This window comes from Capsicum annuum, chromosome 3 (assembly GCF_002878395.1).
Source record: "Capsicum annuum cultivar UCD-10X-F1 chromosome 3, UCD10Xv1.1, whole genome shotgun sequence".
In the NCBI taxonomy this organism is placed as follows: domain Eukaryota; kingdom Viridiplantae; phylum Streptophyta; class Magnoliopsida; order Solanales; family Solanaceae; genus Capsicum; species Capsicum annuum.
In genome coordinates this window covers 242,547,564-242,571,412 of record NC_061113.1, presented here as the reverse complement: position 1 = coordinate 242,571,412, position 23,849 = coordinate 242,547,564, and the positions used below count along the sequence as shown (strand labels likewise).

The 23,849-nt window shown below is 33.4% G+C and overlaps 2 protein-coding genes across 2 annotated transcripts; both read right to left on the bottom strand.

Moving 5' to 3' along the window:
• Positions 1-11,401: 11,401 nt before the first annotated feature.
• On the bottom strand, positions 11,402-11,998 carry LOC124896867. Its single transcript, XM_047408722.1, has one exon. It carries the CDS (start codon positions 11,996-11,998, stop codon positions 11,402-11,404), a length of 597 nt encoding a protein of 198 aa, XP_047264678.1.
• A 5,321-nt stretch (positions 11,999-17,319) lies between these two features.
• Positions 17,320-17,869, bottom strand: LOC124897136 (morintide mO1-like). Its single transcript, XM_047409638.1, has one exon. The coding sequence runs from the start codon at positions 17,781-17,783 to the stop codon at positions 17,526-17,528; it is 258 nt and encodes an 85-aa protein (XP_047265594.1). The 5' UTR covers positions 17,784-17,869; the 3' UTR covers positions 17,320-17,525.
• Positions 17,870-23,849: the final 5,980 nt, after the last annotated feature.

The following is a 23,849-nucleotide window of genomic DNA, read 5'->3' as shown; positions in this document are numbered from 1 at the left end:
TCCATCTGACATTAGGAGTTTCTTGGGTTTAGCTAGCTATTACCGCCGCTTTGTTGAAGGTTTATCTTCTATTGCATCTCCTATGACTCAGTTGACCCAAAAGAAAGTTAAGTTTCTTTGGTTAGATTCTTGTGAGAAGAGCTTTCAGGAGTTAAAGACTCGACTCACTTCATCCCCTGTGTTGACTCTACCTGATGGTACGGATGGTTTTGTGGTATATTGTGATGCTTCTAGGGTTGGTTTGGGTTTTGTGTTGATACAGATAGGTAAAGTTATAGCCTATGGCTATAGACATTTGAAGCCTTATGAGAAGAATTACCCAACCCGTGAACTTGAATTAGCTGCTATTGTCTTTGCTTTACAAATCTGGAGACACTATCTTTTTGGTGTTTATGTTGATGTGTTTACTGATCACAAGAGCCTTCAGTATGTGTTTTCCCAGAGAGAGTTGAACCTTAGACAAAGAAGGTGGTTAGAGTTTTTAAAGGATTTTGATATGAGTGTGTTATATCATACGGTTAAGGCCAATGTAGTGACAGATGCCCTTAGAAGGTTATCCATGGGTAGTGTTTCTCATGTAGGGAAAGATAAAAAGGAGTTAGTCCATGAAGAGCAACGTTTGGCTAGATTGGGTGTTAGGTTGTTTGATTTCATTGAGGAGAGTATGCTAGTGCAGAGTAGTTCTGAATCCTCTTTAGTTTCTGAAGTGAAGGAGAAACAAGACTTACATGCTAGTTTGGTCAGACTGAAGGAGTCAGTCAATGGCCAAAAGGTAGAGGTTTTCTCCCAAGGGGGATATGGTGTGTTGAGATTGCAGGTTAGACTGTGTGTTTCTTGTGTTGATCTGAGGCAAAGAGTTATGGCTGAAGCGCATGGTGCACGATATCTATTCATCCCAACGCTACCAAGATATACCCTGACTTGTGGGAAATCTATTGGTACAGTGGAATAAAGAAGGATATAGCAGAGTTTATTGCAAAGTATGAAACTTGCCAACAGGTTAAGGTAGAGCATCAAAGGCCTGGTGGTAAGATGTAAGAGTTTGGCATTCCCACTTAGAAGTGGGAGGAGTTGAATGTGTATTTTGTGACTAGTTTACCTCTTTCGTGTCATCATCATGACTCCATTTGGGTTGTTGTAGGTAGGTTGACTAAGTTTGCGTATGTTTTGCCAGTGCATACATCTTATACAACGGAGGATTATGCCAAATTGTATCTCCAAAAGTTAGTGAGATTGCATGGAGTTCCCTTGTCTATCATCTCAGATAGGGGTACTCAGTTTACTTCGCAGTTTTAGAGAGATTTTTAGAGAGGCCTTGGTACCCAAGTACATTTGGGTTCCTCTTTTCATCCACAGATAGATGGTCAGGCTAAGAGGACCATCTAGACTTTGGAGGACATGGTGAGAGCATGTGCTTTTGATTTCAAAGGTAGTTGGGATGAGCATTTGCCACTAGTTAAGTTTGCATATAATAATAGTTATCACTCTAGCATCCAGATGACACCATTTAAGGCTTTGTATGGTAGAAGATGTACATCACCCATAGGTTGGTTTGAAGTGGGTGAAGCTGTTTTAACCGGACTTGATGCAGTGTTTGAAGCTATGGAGAAGGTCAAGTTAATTAGGGAGAGATTGAAAATAGCTCAAAGTTGTCAGAAATCATATGCCGATGTGAGTAGAAGAGACCTTGAGTTTAAAGTTGATGATTTAGTATATCTAAAAACTTCACCCATGAAAAGGGTAAAGAGGTTTGGAAAGAAGGGGAAACTTAGCCCCCGGTATGTTGGCCCTTATAGAATTCTAAGACGTGTTGGAAGAGTAGCTTATGAAGTTGAGTTTCCTGCAGAGTATTCAGTTGTTCATCCGGTCTTTTATGTTTCCATTCTTAAGAAGCATATTGGTGAGTCCATGGTAGTAGATCCTTCGAAAGGCCCTGATGTTCAGAACAAACTTTCTTTTGATGAGATTCCAGTTGAGATCTTAGATTACCAAGTCCGTAGACTAAGGAATAAAGAGGTTCCCTTAGTCAAAGTTTTGTGGCAAAACAAGTCAGTTGAGGGTGTAACTTGGGAAACCGAAGCATATATGCAATCCAAGTACCCGCACCTCTTCTCCGCAAGTTCATATCAAGCCAAAGGTACCAACCTTTCTTAATTCAATCCCTTTTTATTAAAGTTGCAGCTATATAGCTATTCCTCTTATGAGTTTAAGCATTTTGTGAAGTATCCAAAAGTTTAGAGTGAAGTAGAGTCATTTTAACAAGTTTTTTCAACTGTTTATCCTTAGTTTCCTTTGTGTTCTTGATATATCTAGTGACATTCGAGGATGAATGTTCCCAAGGGAGAGAAATTGTAAGATCCCATAAAGTTTCTTCATCGTTAAAACATTCTAAATAAGTCAAAAGAATCTTAACACTTAGAATTCTAGCTAAGTATCCAAAGTAACCAACACTGAGTTTATTTTGAGCCTTCAATCTTCCTTGAATTATTTTACGACCTTCCCAACATAGTTTCTTAATTTTTTTTTGTGTTATGATGGGACAAGATTAGAGTACATCTCGAGTAGGTTTCGGAATTTTTAGACGAGCGTAAGGGTATGTTTGGTATGCCATTCCAGTAGCAAAAGAGTATAAGCCCGCATCGCCTCACTTAGACCACCGGTCTAAGCAGGGCGCCGCCTAGGCTAGATCGGGGGTCTAAGTAGGGCACCGCCCAAGCTAGACCGGGGGTCCAAGTAGGGCGCCGCCCTGGGTATAGCCTGGGGCCAATTTTCGGCTTCCTTCTCCGACTCATTAAGGTTAAATATGGTATTTTTCAACCCCTTATCATCTCTAACACGAGATTTAATCCCTAGAACATCAAAATATGCTCATTATCTCTCAAAATCATAAAGAACACCCATTAGGTTTTCAACCTAAAAATCCATATATCTCAAGATTCAACCGTGAGTTTTTGATAATTCTTCGAGATTTGGAATCCCCATTCTGAGGGCTACAAGAAACACCTATTATTTTTGCGAATAGAGTCCTAAAGTTAAGATCTCATTCAAAGCTTCAAAGTTTAAGGTATGTGGGGTTTGAAAAAGAACACCTCTTTCGTTCTTGTGCCCAAAATTTTTAGTTTTCTTAAAGAATTTCGCATTTTCAAGAAGAGTTCATGACTATTTTGCTATATTTCGAATTTATAACATTATAACTTGTTCAAAACTTGAATTGCATGACTATCTTGTTTAAGTATGATTTGAATTGATAATTCATGTTATAAATTGCTTATTCCTATATTGATATGATGTTTTCGAGGACTTCCAAGATTATCGTCATAAAATGAGCTTTATTGTGAAATATTGATTCTTTAAGAATGAATTATTAATAGCCTCTAAGGTGTTTCAATAAGAGTGCTTAAATTCCCATGTTTTTGAAGTTTTAAAGCTTATTCATGACAAGTCTATCAAGATTTCAAGAAAAGAAATGATTTTGATCCTAAGATAAGAAAGAAATCCACATCTTTTGATTTGAGATAAAAAAAAAGGGAAGCATTTTGACTCCCATTACAGATTGTTGTAGTTTTTAAGGTAGATTTTCTTAAAGTTTGACCTTAGTATGGGAGTAGTATTTATCACCGAGTTGGGCTTGATTTCAAGGTCTCATGCCCCCGTAGGTTTCTGATTTACCCCAAGTGGGTTAAGCTAGTGATCACTAAAAGTAAAGGTTCTACTCCGATGGCAAGGAAAGAACATCTCTCCCTAATGTGGGCAAGACGTTAGAATCCATGTAGCTCACATGGTTTATGTTGGTTAGAAGAAACTCCCAATCCTAAAGTTATAAAGTCTTAAAGTCCCAAGTTTTCAAGTGTCCTAAATCCATAAGAGTCCGAAGTCTCCCAAGTTCCCAAGTAGTCCTCCATTCTATTTAAGATAAGATTTTATGTATTTTCAAAGTTATGATTCTAAGAATGTCTACGATCTTCAAGTGTCATGATGTTTGAGTCTTAAAGAAGTTACTTGTTCACACAAGATTTAAACATATGTCCTAAAAGTTGATATTTTAAGATTTCATCTAGTTTACAAGTTTGAGAACAAAGAAAGAAAGCAGATTGAGAATAAAGTGTGATGACTCACGTGATTTTCATTATATGCTTCCTTATTCATAATCGTGACGGTTTTATTCAAGCTATGTGAGTCATCTGTTATAGCATGCATGTTTTCTATAAAGCTTTATGATATTGATTATTTAATTGCATACACCCCCATATGCTCAGTAAATTCCCAAAGTACTTATTCACATATACGTCTGTGTGCTACATTGTCTTATAATTTAGCTTCAGGTGCTCAGTCCTAGCCTCGTCAGTGATTCTTGAGCACTTTCATCTACATTTTAGCAGTGGTGAGTCCTCATGGTTCAGGGACCGCTTATCTTCGGACATTCAGTTTATTTAGTAGTTGTTTACCCTTTTTTCAGTTGAGTATGAGTCAATTGGGGATCTGTCCCAATGGCTCCCTAGTTTTTGAGTAGTAGAGGCTTTGTCAGACTAGTTACTAATTTGTTAGTACGTTGAGATTTCAAATATTTGACTGTTTGGACAGAGTATTTTCTTCGTATTTCTTACCATTTGATATGACAATATCAGTGTTTTATTTATTTCACCTCTAAGTAAGTCATTATATGAAGTAGCAGGCTCAAAGGGTTAACTTGGGGCTACTTATAGCTTTAAGCACCATGTGACATCTCGGGACCTGGTTTTGGGGCGTTAAACACACACACACTAAGAACATCAACTATGAACTAAAATCACCAACAAATCCCAATCAATAGTACGACAACAAGAAGAAGAAATGCCAAAAATTAGGGTTTTATTCAGTCCACATTTCAATACTAGAAGAGTAGTTGGCTCAAGTTCCTCTGTTTCTTCATAATTTTTTACCTGTGAAAAAGGATATGGGACGACGAAGAAGTAAAAGTTTTCACTGGAGAAGTCTTCACGTCGATTGACGGTTGAAATTCGAAAGGGAGCTCGCCCGACTATTTTTCGTCAAAGATTGAATTCACCATGGATTGAAGGGAGAATTTTGCAGAACTGTTGATTGGGTGAAAGTTGAGAGAAGTTATCGAGAGAGAGGGGAGAGAGACTGGTTGATTTGGATTGAAGAGGCGTGCGGGTTGATTTGTATTTTTGAAAAGATTAGAACATTTTGAAAATATTAATCAAGTCCTTAATTAACTTAATCAACTTCCTAATGATGTTTGACCCTTTAAGTTGGTCAATGTCACCGATCCTTCATTCAAGACTTAAAATACACTTTTCCTTCAATTTTCTCATGTAACATTATCCTTTCTCTGGGATTTTCTATGTTATATTTATTAATGTTCGTTAAATAATACTAAAAATCTATATCTATCTATCTAGAATCTATATCTATAATCTATAATCTATCTATAATATATTAAAAGTGTGAAGACCCTTAGAAAAGTGATTTGAACTTTTTGCCCTTCATTAAAAGACCTAGCAATAGATAAATCTGTCATTTACAATTTTACTAAATTATTATTTAATTATTTTATAATATTTTAGATGTCCTTCTAAAAAAATGGTTATTAAATCTTTCCTTATTTAAACATAATAAAAATTACTATTAATTAATTATTTTATAATATTTTAGGTGTCCTACTGAAAATTGGTTATTAAATCTTTCCTTATTTAAACATAATAAAAATTACTATTAATTTCAGTGAGTAATTTATATTTGAGGAACTATATATTAATCTTTAAAAAAAAAAACTTTTACGTGACTAAATATGAACTTAATTACTAGCCAATTACTACTTTAGTAGTAGCTTCTTGACTGAATTTGTAAGACCCTTTTCAACAATAATTTAACAAAAATAGATAGGTTATTTTGGCAAGAATTTTACTTAAAATAGAAAAAAAATTAAGTAAATTTTATTTTTTAAAGTTAGCATCTAAGTATTCTTCTCTTTGCTTTTCTATTTAATTTGTATTTTCGTTGCACTTTAAATTTCTCTTATTAGGTTGTTCTTTGCTTTTAAATGTTGTTTTAGTTGCCTAACTATGTGATTTGATGTATTTTGGGATTCTATCCTTAACTTTTGAGATTTTGTTATAATTTATGTTTGATAGGTTGTGACCTCATCTGGAAGAATGCGATAAGGATGAAAATTTTAATTCAAATTAGAAGCTTCAAAAGAACACGGATAATTGAGGCGTAACTTCTACCAATTTAAATTAACACATGATATATTATTTTCGAAAGTTAGATGATCTATTGATATCTACATTTATTATTTAGAAGGAAATTATTCTCTCAATAATTTTTTTTTGTCGATCATATGTGGGTTAATTTATTAGTCACAAAGAAATTGAGGTTAACGCATCCAATATGTATCATAATATTGTCGTAAGTGTATCAGGTAAGAATTTATATTTAATTATGTACATTCTTTTATTAAAGACATATATAATATTGATTTTGAGTAATTGAAGAGTGTAAAATATTTGTGCATGTACGGCCATTAGTTGTAGCAAGGTAGAGAAGCGATGTTGGACAAGATTGAAAGATAATAGTATAGTCTTACGGAGTGTTTTGTTATTTGCACTCTCTTAATTTCTAAATTTTTTCTCCCTTTCTGTTATATTTTATATCATGAATATTAGTCTCAGCCCTAAAATGGATTGTAGAGTACTAATATTATTTTTTTTTAAAATTCAATACGACGTATAGATACGACAAACGTTCCTCTATAGCTTAATTTTTCTCTACATTTTTTCTTTGGTGAGCAGAAATTTTTAATTCATTAAATTTTTCATTGTATATATATAATTTTATTGACTAAGATGAAATACTTATAGTGTCAAATTATATCTTTTAAATAGATATAACATTATTGCTATTTTTAAATAATTTTATTTCTTTATATATAATTTTATTTATCACCACGACACTCACGTGCAAAACACGTACACGTGATTAGTATTATATAAGTGTCAGAGTTATTTTTATATTAGGTATCAATGAGGATTTTCACAACTTTAAAATTGATCGAGTTGCAGCCGTTCTATTCGACTGATATAATTTAATTTCTGGCTCGACTGTCATCTGGTAAACAACGTAACTTCATGTTTGTGTATTTTTTATTTTCTCTCTCTTTTTTAATCTCTCTTTTGTTTTATGATGATTTCGTATAGTTTCAATATAATGGAAATATTGAGGAAATATCTGGCTAAAAGTAAGACATGGGTGTTTTTCTTGTTGGTTGATTATTTAATGGGTTTACCCCTCACGTGATTTGATATATAGGATATTCGTCAAATATATAGTACTATTAAAATATTAACAAGCTAAAGGATATAATAAAATTTTACGGGCATAAAATAATCGAACTCCGTAACTAGAAAGTTGTGAAAAATTTTAGAAATATATTTGACAAGACATTTTTTGGTGAAATTTCTGCATGTATTTAACCATAGTGTTCAGAAAAATATTTCACTTTTAAAAATTCATAAAAATTAAAATTTGGCCCAAATACTAGTATTTTTAGTATTTGAAAAATTGAATTATTTAATTTATATGATCCCATAAACATTAAAAATTGAAAAATTTATTCCCATAAAAAAGAAAAATACCAGGTTGTAAGTTTTTCTTATTATTGAATTATCGATTCGATAATGGTTTAAGTTATTTTTTTAATGGGTAAAAAAAAATATTTTTCTTTTTCAAAAAAAGGCACCTAATTATAAAAATTTTGAACTATTATCATCTATGCAATAGCTAATATTATAGAGAAAGTTTCAAAAAATGCAATAAGCAGATTAATTTAAAAAGAAATTAAAAGATAAATCTTGCTTATGAAAAAAAAGTGGAAAAGGGGATTGTTTTTTCATATATTTATGAACAAGATAATATATTGATAAGATTGTTTGATTACAATAATTTTTGAAACCAAAATCATGAATTTATTTTGGGCAATTAAATCTTTAATTTATGCCATATCTTATTAATCCAAACAAAAATTTTAAGAAAATCGAGAGGAAACTTATCATCAACTTTATTTTTACTACCGAAGAAAAAAAGGAGTGAGTTTCACATCATTAACGGGTTAAGTCCATTATTTTGATCGAAGAGAACCCACATGAAATGTGGCATCTATTGAAGTGTGTGACCATCTCTTTTTTTTTTTTAAATGAATTTTTGGTTTTTATTGATGAAAAGAAAATTACACAAAGATTCAAAACCCAAACGAAAATAAAATGCAAACAAAGTCCAAAAATTTTAAAATAAAAAAACAACCCATTCTGCCAAAGCCCACATCCATTTCGGACATAAAATTGCCTTGTATGGTTTCCTTTTCTTTATTTCCTTATCTTTCCTTTTCTCATTTTCACCTGAACAACATGTTGCCTCCAAACTTCAACCTTCATTTCATTCTTTTGCAGCTTTAGGTCATCAATAGTGTGAATTTACATTCAGATTCGGATCTCTGTTTATTAGCTTTCGAAAGTAAGTACCTCTCAGCCTCTCCCATTCTGCCTGGTCCTTTTTTAAGGCAATTGTAGCCTAGGCTAGTTAGGATTTCACTTTTTGAGCTGTTTGTCCAGCATCTATGTAAATGTATGTTGTGAAAAAATATGTCCTTTAGCCTCCTTAGCCTCATTTATCCCCTAATAGGTGAAAGTCTTAAGTACGGGCTGTTTAATTTATCGTTGTTCAGTATTCTCCTGCCTTTAGAATGCATGCCCTTGAAATCTCTCTAGGAGAAATTATCATTGTCTATAGCATAATTAGCTAAAAAAATCTGCTAATCTATTACCTTCTCCGTATATATGTTGCACGTCTACTTGCTTACACACCATATTTGCCTTTGTCTCTAAAATAATATCTGCTATGCACCACGAACAGTCCCACTCACCAATCAACACTTTTTGAATTAGTAGAGAATATGTTTTTATAATTGCTTTCCCATATGAGGATTGTTTAAAATGAGCAGTTGCCTTTAATACTATTGTAGCCTCGGCCACTGTATTAGTGGTTTCTTCCATTCTAGCTGCTTCAACATGTAGAATATCTCCATTTTCATCCCTTAGACAAAACGCATGAGATCTTAGTTTAGGATTGCCTCTAAAAGCTCCATCTATGTTGTATTTCACCCACCCTATTGTAGGAAACTCCCAAACGACCTTAATGACTTTCAAACTCGACTTGAATTCCTCCAGTGTGTGAATTAAGTTAGGCCAATTTCTGTGAAATTCCAATTTTTCTTTCTAACCTTTATTAGCATGTGAATTGTTCTCATGATATTTTGTACAGTTCTTTGATAAGTCCAGAGCCTCCCATCATGTTTGCTTGCATTTCTTCTTTTCCACAGTTCCCATACTTTAATACTTGGCAAAGCTTTATAATATGGGTTTAAAGCCTTCTTAGCTTTATATCCCCACCATTCCATGATCACTTCTCTTAGCGATAGCCCTTCAAAATGTCTACCTACAAAATAACAAAAATAGGATCAAGTCCTGTTAGCAACTGTTGACCTTAGGAATACATGAGTCATCGTTTCCTGAGCAGGTCCTTCACAACACCAACATTTAGATGGTCCCTCTATGCCCTATCTTCTCACTCGATCATCAACTGAAATTTTGAATTTCTATAATCACCACATTAAAAAAGTAATCTTAAATGGAAGTCCCTTAGTCCACATACAATCATATATTTTATTGTGATCATCTCTGTGCCTTATGTAATTCCATGTTGATTTAACAGTGAACCTTCCTTTAGTATCCAGCATACAATAAAGTTTGTCATCCAAATCCGAGTTTGGAGGCTTAACATTCTAGGTAATATGCTCAACAATTTCCTGTGGCAATATATCCTTCAATCTATTGACTTCACACTGTCCTTCAGTTACCACGTCCTTCAGTACTATATTAATATTATCATCCCATTCCCGATCTTCTCCTGTGATAGTATATAAATACCCCATTCCTGTCCAATTATCATGCCAAAAAGAAGATGTTCCTTATTTACAATTCCAAAAGATTTGGTGTTCTATTAGGTATCTGGCTTGTAGCATCTTCTTCCATACCTGTGAACCACCACCCACTTTCCACATCACTAGATTACAATCCGTTTTCCTACCGTATTTATTTTGCATGGATGTGCTCCAAATGGATTATTTTGTTCTAAAATTCCACCATAGTTTACAAAACAGAGCTGTTGAAACACCATGCATTAGCCGAAAGCCCAACCCTCCTTCCTTTTCTGGTAGACATAGATTTGACCATCTATTCCAATATCTGCCTCTTCCCCCAATACAACTACTCCAAAAGAATCGAGTCATCATTCTATATAATTGAGTCAAAACATTTAGCAGAGGATTCATCATAGACAGACAATGTATAGGAGCACTTTTAAGAACATTCTTTATTAAAATTGCTCTTTCTCCGTAAGAAAGAAGCTTTTGTTTCCACGCTTGTAATTTAGAACTTACTCGCTGCATCAGTTGATTATAGTAATTCTTCTACTTTCTTTTATAAAAGATAGGACATCCTAAATAGTTGAAAGGAAATTTCTTTCTTTGGATGCCTGTTGCTATTTCAACAATTATCACCTGTCCACTTGGTACACCGTGATGAAGGTATATGGAACTCTTTTCTTTATTAACTTTTTGCCCCGACACCTTTTCATACTTGTCCAGTATATCTTCTACCAATTACATTGTCCTTACCTCTGTCTTGCACAAAATTATCATATCATCTGCAAATGTCAAGTGATTAATTTTGGGACTTCCTTTAGGCATTCCAAATTTTTAAAATCCTTCACCTCTAGTAAACCTTTTAATGCTCGAGAAAGAACCTCAGCTGCTATAATAAGCAAAGTAGGAGATGGTGGGTCTCCCTGTTTAAGACCCCTAGATGATTTGAAATAATCATTCGGTTGTCCATTGATTAATATAGAATACCAATTAATCTAAACACCATGTCTATCATTTGTTCACTGAAACCAATCTTTTGAAGGACCTTCAAAAGGAAAAGAGATTCCACCCTGTCATACGTTTTCATCATGTCCAACTTTATGACTAAGTTGGTTGGTTTCCCCCTTTTATTTATTTTTGTAATGATCTCTTACACCAAGAGCACATTCTCTGCAATGCTTCTACCTTGTACAAAACCAGATTGCTCATTAGAGATTAGTTTTGGTAGGATTTTCTTTATTCTTTTATGCATTATCCTTGAGAAGATTTTATTAACAAAATTACTCAAGGAAATAGGCTTTGGGTCTGAAAAATGGCTGGCATTTGCCTTTTTAGGAATAAGAACTAGATTCGTATGCATTACAAACCTAGGTAATTCCGCTCCTGCAAAGAAAGGTTTCACCATATCATACATATCATGCTTTATGCTTCCCAGGCGTCTTGATAAAATGCATCTATCATTCTATCTGGGCCTCGTGTGCTATGTCTATTTAATCCCATAACAGCTTGATAAACTTTTTTAATTGTAGGCTCTGCATGCATGTTTTCACTTTCCTCGTCACTCAAAACATTCGGCAAACCTTCTATCATGGCATATTCAAAATCCCCTTCTTGTCGTTTAAATTGATTTCTATAGAACTCACCAGTAGCATCAACAATGTCCTCTTGGTTTTCCATCCACTCCTCTTCTTCATTCTGAGTTTTGTTCACTTTAATTCTCCATCTTCTCCCATTAACTATAGTGTGAAAGAACTTTGTATTACTTTTTCCATCCTTGGACCACTGCATACCTTCCTTCTGTTTCAAGAATTTCTCTTCTCTGTGCAAGTATAATTTCAACTTTGCCTGTGCTTCATGCAACTTCTCCCTATTAGCTACATTGGGTTCGGTTTTAAAATGTGATTCAACCACTTTTATTACATCTTCCAAATTTGCTATCTCTTGGAATATGTTGCCGAAAATTTTCTTACTCCACTGGGTTAGTGCTTTCTTTAATATCTTCAACTTGTAGTGAAACATGCTAAATGGATTTGCATGAAAATTAACTTTCCAGTGTTGTCTCACTACCTACATAAAGCTATCCTCCTATAGCCAAAAGTTTGGGAATCTAAAGCTTTTGACTATGTTTTCATTAGTAGTGCCTAAAATCAGTAACAAGGGGGCATGATCTGATCTAAAGGTGGAGCTTCTACAATTTTTGCTGTATATAGAACCATAGCTCCCTTTATATCTTTCCTCTTCTCCTTGATCTTCTATGTTATATGCTTCATTATCTCCTGATGTGGTAGTCACCTCTTTCTGTATGTATTTTTCACTATCTTCAATACTCTTTTAATTGTCCTTCTTCTGTTGTGGTGATTTTTCCTTAATAGTTCCATATTTCTGAACTTTCTCGTTTTCTTCCTGCAATACCTTCTCTTTTCCAAAAACTCTATTCACCCACTCTTTTGTTTGAACATCAGTCGATAACTCTGCTTTCTCTATCTGCTTTTCGCCTTCTTCTTATTCTCTGAGAGCTCCAAAGGGATTATCATCCTTATACTCCAATTCTGCTTCAATATGCCCATACTTATCCATCTTATATTTGTTCCTCCTTGTTATCTATTCCTGCTTGTTCTGGTATATGCTCTTACCATTATTGATGATTTTATTTTTGGTTCCTTTATCTTTGCTTTCCTTCCTTTCTTTGATATTTTCTTCCTTTTGTACTTCTAACAATTCTGGGTGTATTGTCCAGCATGTTGCCTCATCATGTTCCTGTAAGCAACACTCATTATAATACTTTGGCACATAGTCATATTGGATCTGTATCCATTTAGACTTAATTTTTCCAGTTACATCATCTTCCTTATTTATTTTCACCCTTTGTGGTAATTAATTTAGCTACCAAATCCACTCCAATCTTTACTTTGACACAACTAGGTCATGTTTGATTCTTTATAGCCATATCTACCGTTAAAGTTTTCCCTACAGCCGAGTCTATAGAAAAAATTGCTTCCTTAGCAAAAAAAATGAGGTGGCAAATCTGGTAGTGATATCTATGCTACTCCAACAATAGTTTCTACGTCAGGCTCAAACCATAGATCCCATTTAAGGGTCCTCATCTGCCAATATCTGTCCCTATATTTAATGTAGAAGGCTGTTGTAGATAATATATGTACATAATCTTTAAGGCTAATCAACCGTATTAAGATGTGTCTTGTGTCCAGAGCTCCAGTCGTACATTCTGGCTTTATTCCACATTGCCCAGGATTGCCTTTCTTAAAATGTTAATGTCTGGTTTACCATATGAGAACTTTCCAACTATAGCATATTGGAGATTTTCTTGCACAATGAGATTTTTAACTTCTGAGGATTTCCAAGTAACTTTAGGCTCTCCATGTAACATAATAACAGGTCTAGCAGGCACTCTTAGGATGGTCTTGAGGTTTTTCTTAGGTTTTAGTGTATTTGCATAACAGTTCAGGTCTTTGTTATTTATCTGATTGGTTTGTATTGTTGTTAAAACTGGTTGGTTGCTTTGAGATGGAAGAGGAGGAAATTCCTCAGGCAGGATTACCCCACCGGTGGAATTATTTGCCATGATCTTCGTCAGTAACAAGTGTGATTAACAAAACTTTTTACAAATTTAATGAATTATTAAGTGTTAAATCGATAAATTATTCACTTATTATGTGTGACCATCTCATCTAAAAGCTTAAGCTGTTTTTATTAGTTAACTATATTCTCAAAGTGCCCTGTCATGTGTGAGTCTAATTTTTTTTCATAACCCAAACACGCAAAAATTCTTTTTAATAATGGGTAGTGATGAGTTTTGATCCCAGGACCTCTAACTGCTCTGATACTATGTTGAAGTGTGTGATCATCTCATCTTAAAGTGTATACTGTTAGAGAGAGTACTCTTTTATTATTTAATTATATCCTCAACAGCGTCATTTCATTTCATACGGTTCTCTTCGGTGAAATAATGGACTCAAGTCTGCCATTTCTGGGCCCCACTGTCCCATTCTCTAGTAATAAATACTCCCCCCGTTTGGTTTTACTTAACACAATTTGACTTGATGTACTTATTAAGAAAAATAATTAATAACATGACTATTTTATCATCCTACCCCTATTAAATGATTTTTATAGTGTGTTTTAAAATTAATTTGGATAAAAAGTAATTAATGTTAAGAATATAAAAGAAAAAAAGAAAGAAGTCTTTGTTTCACATGTCCAGCCTCAGACATGGCAGCTTTCGCCACCAACGTTGGAGGGGTGGAAGCCTGTTTGGCGGGTTGTTAGGATATTTCATATGCCAATAGAGGATAGGATAGCTTTGATGACAAAAAGGTAAATTTGTCATTTTCCTTAAGCTAGGGTTAAAAAAAAAAACATTGTCAAGTCCATTTGCTTTCTTTCATTTTCATTAAAGGTAATAACTTTTTTTTATCTTTTTTTTTTCTGAGAAGTTGAGACTTGTTAGAACTTTAATATTTGTACTTTGTTTTAATTGAAATCTTAACTATACTTACTTAAAACTCTCACTCAACTGAATTTATCTTGTTTTCACTTGAAAGATGAATTAGGGTTACTTTCATGTCTTCCTAGAGATAATTAAATATTAGTTAGTTTGAGAATGGATTAAGTGGTCGCTTGGATTGACTTATTTTTAGGTGCTATTAGCTTTTAAGCACTTTTTAGTTTAATCTATTCTAAAACTGACTAATATTTAATTATCTTTAGGAAGACATGGAAGTAACCCTAATTCACCTTTCAAGTGAAAATAAGATAAATTCAGTTGAGTGAGAGTTTTAAGTAAGTATAGTTAAGCTTTCAATTAAAACAAAGTACAAATATTAAAGTTTTAGCAAGTCTCAACTTCTCAGGAAAAAAAAAGAAGAAAAAGTTATCACCTTTAATGAAAATGAAACAAAGCAAATGCACTTGACAATTTTTTTTTTAACCCTAGCTTAAGGAAAATGAAAAATTTACCTTTTTTTCATCAAAACTATCCTGTCCTCCATTGGCATATGAAGTATCCTCAACAACCCGCCAAACAGGCTTCCACCCCTCCAACGATGGTGGTGAAATGCCTGAGTCTTGACATACGAAACAAAGACTTCTTTCTTTTTTTCTATTATATTCTTAGCATTAATTATTTTTTATCCAAATTAATTTCAAAACACAATATAAACATCATTTAATAGGGGTAGTATGATAAAATAGTCATGTATTAATTATTTTTCTTAATAAGTGCGTCAAGTAACCCTAAGTGGTAGCTCAGCTGGTAAAGGCCTGAGGACAAAGTCCTTCAGGTCGCCATTTCGAGTCCCACCAGGGCCACTGGAGGCTTTGAAAATCGGTCGCGCATCCAGGGCCCCGTGGAACTAGCCGGAGCTCCGTCTTGAAACAGCGGGGGCCGGTGGGTACAACTAGTTAGGTTCGCAAAGTGATACCCGGAAACCACGGTTAAAAAAAAAAAGTGTGTCAAGTAAATTGTGTTAAGTAAAACCAAACGGAGGGAGTATTTATTATCAGAGAATGTGGCAATGGGGTCCAGAAATGGTGAACTTAAGTCCATTATTTCATTGAAGAGGACCATATGAAATAAAATGACGTTGTTGAGAATATAATTAAATAATAAAAGTGTGCTCTCTCTAACAGTATATGCTTTAAGATGGGATGGTCACACTTCAACATGGTATCAGAGTAGTTAGAGGTCCTGGGATCGAAACTCATCGCCACCCATTATTAAAAAGAATTTTCACGTGCGTGGGCCATGAAAAAAAACAGACTCACAGGTGAGAGGGTATGTTGAGAATTTAACTAAATAATAAAAACAACTTAAGCTTTAGATGAGATGGTCACACACTTCAATAGACGCTACATTTCATGTGGGTCCTCTTCGATCAAAATAATGGATTTAACCGGTTAATGATGTGAAATTCACTCTCTTTTTTCTTCGGTAGTAAAAATAAAGTTGATGATAAATTTCCTCTTAATTTTCTTCAAATTTTTGTTTGGATTAATAACATAATGCATTAGTTAAAGATTTAATTGCCAAAAATAGATTCATGATTGTGGTTTCACAGACTATCAATATTATCTTGTTCATAAATATATGAAAGAACAATCCCCTTTTTCACTTTTTTTTCATAAGCAAGATTTATCTTTTAATTTCTTTTTAAATTAATCTTCTTATTGCATTTTTTTAAACTTTCTCTATAACATTAGCTATTGCACAAATGATGATAGTTCAACATTTTTATAATTAGGTGCCTTTTTTGAAACAGAAAAATATATATTTTTCACCCGTTAAAAAAATAACTTAAACCATTATCGAATCGATAATCCAATAATAAGAAAAACTTTCAACCTTGTATTTTTTCTTTTTTATGGGAGTAAATTTTTCAATTTTTAATTTTATGGGATCATATAAATTAAATAATTAAATTTTTCAAATACTAAAAAATACTAGTATTTGGGTCAAATTTCAATTTTAATTAATTTTTAAAAGTGAAATATGAATACATTTCTTTAAGAAAATATCTGTGAACTTAGCTCGGACTAAATTCACATCCGCCTCTGTAGCTCTTCTATAAGGGTGGACCTTTTTCCAGTCCTATTCTTTTCTCTTAAGTTCCTTTTGGAACAAACACTATGGTCAAATACATGCAGAAATTTCACCCAAAAATATCTTGTCAAATATGTTTCTAAAGTTTTCCACAACTTTGTAATTAAGGGGTTCTATTATTTTATGCCCGTAAATTTTTATTATATCTTTTAGCTCGTTGATATTTTAATAGTACTATATATTTAACAAATATTCTATATATCAAATCACGTGAGGGATAAACCAATTAAATAATCAACCAACAAGAAAAACACCCATGTCTTACTTTTTGCAAGATATTTCCTCAATATTTCTACTATATTGAAACTATACGACATCATCAAAAAACAAAAGAGAGATTAAAAAAGAGAGAGAAAATAAAAAATACACAACGTGAAGTTATGTTGTTTACTAGATGCTAGTTGAGCCAAAAATTAAATTATATCTCGAATAGCGCTGCTGCAACTCTACCAATTTTAAAGTTGCGAAAATCCTCATTGATACAACAACAAACCCAGTGTATTCCCACCTAATGGGGTCTGGGGGGGTAAGATGTACGCAGTCCATACCTCTACCTCTAAAGAAGTAGAAAGGCTGTTTCCGATAGACCCCCAGCTCAAGTCACGAGATACCACACAAACTCATAGTAAAGCACAGAACTAGATTACATAACATAAATACTGCACCCATAAGTATTAGAAAAAATCCTCATTGATACCTAATATAAAAATAGCTCTGGCACTTATATAATATTTTTAGTATTACTTAACGAACTAGAAAATCCCAGAGAAAGGTTAATGTTACATATATAGTGTTCCACATATGACACTGAAGTCCCAGTGAAAGTTGTACAACGACCTCTCACTTTATTCTGAAATTACAACTTATTTTAAACACACAACAACTAATATTATACCTTATTCCTTTTAGAGAGGTATCATGAGTTTATTAGTTGGGACCGCCATTATTCTTGAGTTCAGCATTGTTAACATTTTCACCTTCGCCAGTGGTGTCAGTGGCATAACGGCGACAATTGCTCTGGCAACCAGGTCCACAGTTTGTCCGAGTCGTACCACAGAACCCGAATTGGCTGCAGCACAACCTGTTTGCACAGACACGCCCTCCAGCTTGTCTTCCACATTGTTGAGCACTTGTTGTGGCTAACAACAAGGCCAAAAGCACCAAAATTATCACCTGAAACTTCATTGTTTTTCCTTCTCTTTATGCTTCTTTCTTACTTGATTTTTATTTTTCTTCTGGTGAGTAATTGCTTATGGTTTGAATTGAAATAGAAACATGCATATATAGTGGTATAGATAGTGAGTGATGTACCAATGATGACAAATTTGCAGTCAACAATTATTAGCAATATGACTTCATGTGGATAAATTTAATTTCAAGAATAGTTGCTTATACGACTTCTTATTGATACCTTGAATCTATGTTTTGGAAGCATGAGTTTTTTAAACAATCCTTAACTTTTCTCTTTGGATAGTGGAGAAGAGAATGAACGATGAGAAACTAACATATCATGGGTAATTGATGTTTAAACAGTGTTTTTAAATCGTGGGGTAGGGTTTGAGGTGAGGAAAGGACCAATATACCCCTAAAGAAATTGAATAAAAATTTTAGGAATTTTTAGTTGATGACTTAGTTGACAGCTTGTCGACTAGTTGATAACTTATCAGCCTAGTCCTCAGCCTCTAACTGGACTTGGACCCTATCTGGTTAAGGGTGATGACCTAGGTGATGGCTTATCAACCTAGTCGTCTCCGTTCCTAAGGGATGTAGGGTAATTTCTGGTTAAGAATGACGACGAGGTTGATAGCTCATCACTAAGTTGACGGCTTATCACTTCAAGTCATCACCTTGTTGACAGACGGATGTTGTGAAGTAAAATGAGGACAATTTTCTATCCCGATGTCGGATTAAGGTGAAACTAGTTGCGTTGGAAAGAAGACTCGAAGATATTTCATTTGATATATAGTAGGCCACGTAACTCATTATATAATAGGAGTAATGGTCATTGGAAGTTGACCCGAGGAGAAAAAGATCAAAATCATCAACGAGAGGTACGTTGGAGTCATAAACATTGATCTTTCCCTCCTCGAGTAGTGTCTCAACAGCCCAATAATGCATGTCGTTCACGCTAATGACTGCAAGAATCCTTTTTGCCTCAGTCCAGCTCTTGCCGTATGGATTTGGCCTGTCCCCTCTAACATATTTTATCATTTCTTCTTCATCCAAGACCAACGTAGGAACTAGAAAATCAAGTCCCACGCCAAGGGCTAACGCCTCCCCATTGATTTAATCGTACTTATCCTTGAGCTTCTTGCAGAAGTCGAGGTCCATTATCCTATCGGCAACGTCATAAGCTTCCCAGTATGTTAATTGCCTTTTTCTCATAAGCTTCCCAGTATGTTATAGAAAATTTCTCGACTCTTCTTTGAGTTAGGAGATTTTTGTGACCTCAATTCATATTAAAAGGTATTTCCAAACTATAGAATTGATTACCACACGTATATTAACAAGGAATCATTGGGTTCGAGTTTATACACGTAATGCGTAGGAACGACGATTTGAATTCTAGCCCGAAAAATTTGGGGTGTTACATCATCCTTGTTCATAGGACCACAAAAATCACCCCTAGCTGCAAGCAAAATTACCACCATTAGTTGCGTCAGGAAACTATCTGGCTTAATAAACTTCAGTTATGGTCATAAATATCATGTTTGAAGGTATCTAATTCTCTATATATAAGATGCAAAGAAGGATGTCGAAACAGCTCACCTTCTCTTTTTCTCTATGTTTCTTGGTTAAGTAAACAATGTGTTTTTATATATGCTGCGTGCCAAAGAAACAAAGGAATTAACGGATTTAAGAATTAAAGGTGTTTACATTCTAAGAGAGTAAAGTTAGACTTTGAACAAATGCATAAATGCAAGACTCCAAAGTGAAGGAATATTGCTGATTTTCACATTGAGTTGAAGTGTGTTAACTGCTTAGTAGCACTTGAAAGATACTTACTTGAATTTGGTGTTTACATTAAACCAAACGATTTGACCTTAATTAAGTGCTACAAATTGTACTGAGAATATTAATTGACAAAAACTAGGTATAAACGATTGGGCCGATTTTTTTTCTTGTTTTAGTTCTGGATTTTATTAACTAGGCGATGTTCGAGTTGCTATTGCATTGCAGCCTTGCAGGTGCCTTCTTGGATTTAGATGGATGGGTAAAGCAAGTATTAATTTTTATTTTCAATGTACCCATTTTCATTAATAAGCATCTTGAGGATGACGCAAACCAAGTTTGTTCTCTTAAAAGAACAGAAAAAATAATAATAAAGCACAACATTTTGATGGAAAAAGTAATTATTGTTCTTTGTTTTCTTCATACAAGGACCAGCCATTGAATCAAATCTTTATTATTATGGTGGACTCATTTAAACTATCAAAGAGAGTAAATTGTAAGACAAAGTTGAATCAATCTCTAAATATGACCTAATTTTAGCAGGAACAATTGAAGATAACATCTATATTAAACATTCCTTGTCATTTGTATACCTTATTGTTGTTTACTTTGTGTTCTTGTTGTTCTTTGTTTTCTTCATACAAGGACCAGCCATTGAATAAAATCCTTACTATTGTGGTGGACTCATTTAAACTATCAAAGAGAGTAAATTGTAAGACAGATTTAAATCAATCTCCAAATATAACCTAATATTAGCAGGAACAATTGTAGTTCAAAGATAACATCTATATTTAACTAAACTCGGTATTTATTTTAAAGAGTATAATTTTTATGAGTAAAATGTCACAAAAATTGCATAAATAATAGGTATGATTGCATAGCTTTACAGATGTAATTGATTCAATAATAGTCCTTGAGATTGAGTTCCTAAAGAAAAATTTTTTAATTCCCCTCCTGAATATTAGTTGTAAATTGTAAACTTGGCCACTTGCAACCTTTGAAGTGGGCAAACTAAGTCAAAGAAAGAAGCAATTTCTTAGAAATGTGTTTATATTCTATCCTAGGAATTGAGCTCTTTGACGTTCAGATAGGGGTCTATATTCATTAAATAATTTCTTCTACTTTTTATGGCATATTATATCCACAAGACTGACTGTAATCAAATAAAAATAATACAAGTGTAAATTGGATGCTTCTTAAATTGACAATTAATGTTTATTGAAGTGAAGATGAGCATTTGAATTGATATGAACTTCTCCAATATAGCAGGACCACCTCGTTCAAATATTCCTAAATTAAAAAAATTCCTGGCCCTATTGAGATTTTTCAAGTAAAACTTTCCTTCCTAGAAACTTTGTTACAAAGTCCTTCTGAAAGAGACATGGTGGCAGAAGCACAATTTTAATCACGAGTTTGACAAAATTCAGAAACTTTGATTCATATTTAGTATTTATAGTTAAAAAAAAAAGTCATTTAATATACGCAAATAATTTATTCTAAATACAAAAAGAAAAATAAATTATGATCCTAACCTGTAAATTAACATTCTGTTTCTATTTCTTGCAATTAGTACCTTGTCACTAGCACAGTGGCACATGCAAATCTTATCTACTTTATGTACCATAAGGAGATGAATTTTGGCTTTTTCTATCTCTACACAAATCAAAATATCATAGAAATTTCTATGTGCACTACACATTTGAATGCTACGATTACAACATCAATAATGACATTGAGAAAGAGAGAACAATAATTCGCTAGATCCAATGAGTTTCACATCAAATTTTTTCAATTTCTTTCTTACTAGATTCACTGAAATCTTATCCTCACGAGACATAATGCAATTGTTATCCCCACCCACCATCTTATTTAATGTGAAAATATGAAATTTGAAAAGTATTCCCTCAGTTTCATATACTTGACTCATATCTATGATATGTTCCTTCAAAAAAATTTATTTAGAGATATATTTTAATATTAAACTAACCTTATTATCAATAATGCTTTAAAACTCTAAGGACCCGCTGATCTATAGATATCTAATTTTTTCTTTTTTTTTGTATAGAAAAAGAGACAATGATTTGTGGGGGTAATTTTGTAATTCAACAAATTAATGTCTGTATTGAGTTTTAATATTACTAATACATGAAAAATAAGTAGTATTAGTAATAAACAACTCAATATATAATAGAGTGTATAACTCATATAAGAATTAGTCACGCATAAGATGAAAAAGCGTATCAAACAAAGTATTAATAATATATAAGGCTATTACATGCATTATTTTTGCTAATACAATCTACCAAACAACCATAAAGGGGAGAAAGAGAATCAATTAAAGTAACATAACAAAATCATTATGCAAGAAGTAACATAAGTTTATTACTATATAGAAACCCAAAAACTCCATTATAGTGATAAACTACACACACATATAAAAGCCTGAAAACGCTAAATAATTCTAAGTCATTACAATTAAGCCATTATCCCAGGAGCAATAATAAAGTGCATTCACATTTGGAAAGACCTGCAGGCTACAACGCTTCCATATCGACAATGAACATGATATTTAACTGCATCAATCAACATCAAATAGAAAAATAATTACAAATAGTTAATAGTTGAATCATATGAATGAAAATTAAGTGTAATGTCTTTGAATGAAATCATGTCATTTAAGAACGCCAAATAGACCAACCCTAAAGTAAAGAGGGATCAAAGAGGAAAAAGATATAGGAGGCTGTCATGAGTTTGGATTGACTTTTAATAAAGGAGCTTATAAGTCAAAAGTCATAAGTTAGTACTATCATATTTTTGATTTTTGGCTTATTTTGACACTTTCGGACTTAAAAATAAGTGTTTAAAAGCACTTTTTTTACTTTGTCAAACACCAACAAAACTAAAAAAGTGTTTAAAATCTAAAATTACCTAAAAATAAGACAATCCAAATGCCCACTTAATCTATTCTCAAATTGACTAATATTTAATTATCTCTAGAAAGACATGGAAGTAACCCTATGTCACGACCCGAACCGGGACCCTGGCCGTGACAGACATCCCGAACCATTAAGGCCCGAGAGCCCTTCTAACTTGTAATCACATACCCCATTCATATATATATATATATGAAATGCAGAAATAAAATCTAATACGAAAACATGGTCATAATCTAGATTTAGTTTAACAATGAGGAATAAAATCCAATATCAACTAAACATCATCTGAAATTGTCTGTGAAATCTCTACTACATGATTAAATAACAGCTGTCTGAAAACTGGTTTAAGCCCCCAGTAGACCAAAACCATAACAAAATAATAACTGTCTGAAAGAAATTAGGCTTTCTGAAATATAGAAGGCTCACCAACTGGTACTCTTCACTCCTGCCGGCTGAAATCTATTGCTTATCAGGAGCCTTAGATTGTACCTTAGAACCTAGAGGGAGGGGGGGGGGTTAATACAGTTGTACTGGTATGTGAAGAAATCCAAAATAATGCATTTATATAAATACAAATTAGATGAGAGAAGGTTACAAAACATCATGCGTAAAATAGTTTAAAAAACACATGGGCACTTTTCTGAAAATCATAAATTATTCTTGTCAATACAGTTTCTGATCTTTGTATTACTTCTGAGTTAGGTGGCGTTCCCCTAAAAGTCTGATATTCCACGGGTTATATGGAATCTGCCATTGACTCGGCGGGAAAGCCCCCAACCCAAGTGTGCCTCTAGAGTTGGAGTGTCTGAGTCTGATACGCCACAGGGCATTAGGATAATGTATAATAATATACCTGGATCGGCAAATCACGGTTTTGGACAATGAGTTGTCTGAATGCATGCCTTTTTCGGGGAACCACCTAAGCTCTCTTTATGCCCAATTTTATCCTGTTATGAATCATGCATTTTTCTAGTTTCAACATCTGAAAAAAAAAAGAAGCTGATTTTAAACATGCATTCTATTCTGTTCTGAATTATCATGGCATTATCTGAATTGGTGTCATCACACTAAGACCTGCAAGTCCTATTTTTGAGCCACAATGCAATAAGCATGATCTTTTATTAAAACATGGTTCAGACCACCCAAGCATGCAATTTGCATAAGAGATTTCATGTTTCAAAAATATAAGTCAAAACTATGCAAAAAATCTCATCCTTTCAATAAACAGGTGGTGGTCATTTAATCTTTAACAAACGGTGCAACACTTTTCATTATGTGATTACATTCAACATTTATCAACATAAACAATCCTTTATATTTTGAAATCAAAATCATACTATAAATATAACATTACTCAAGATAT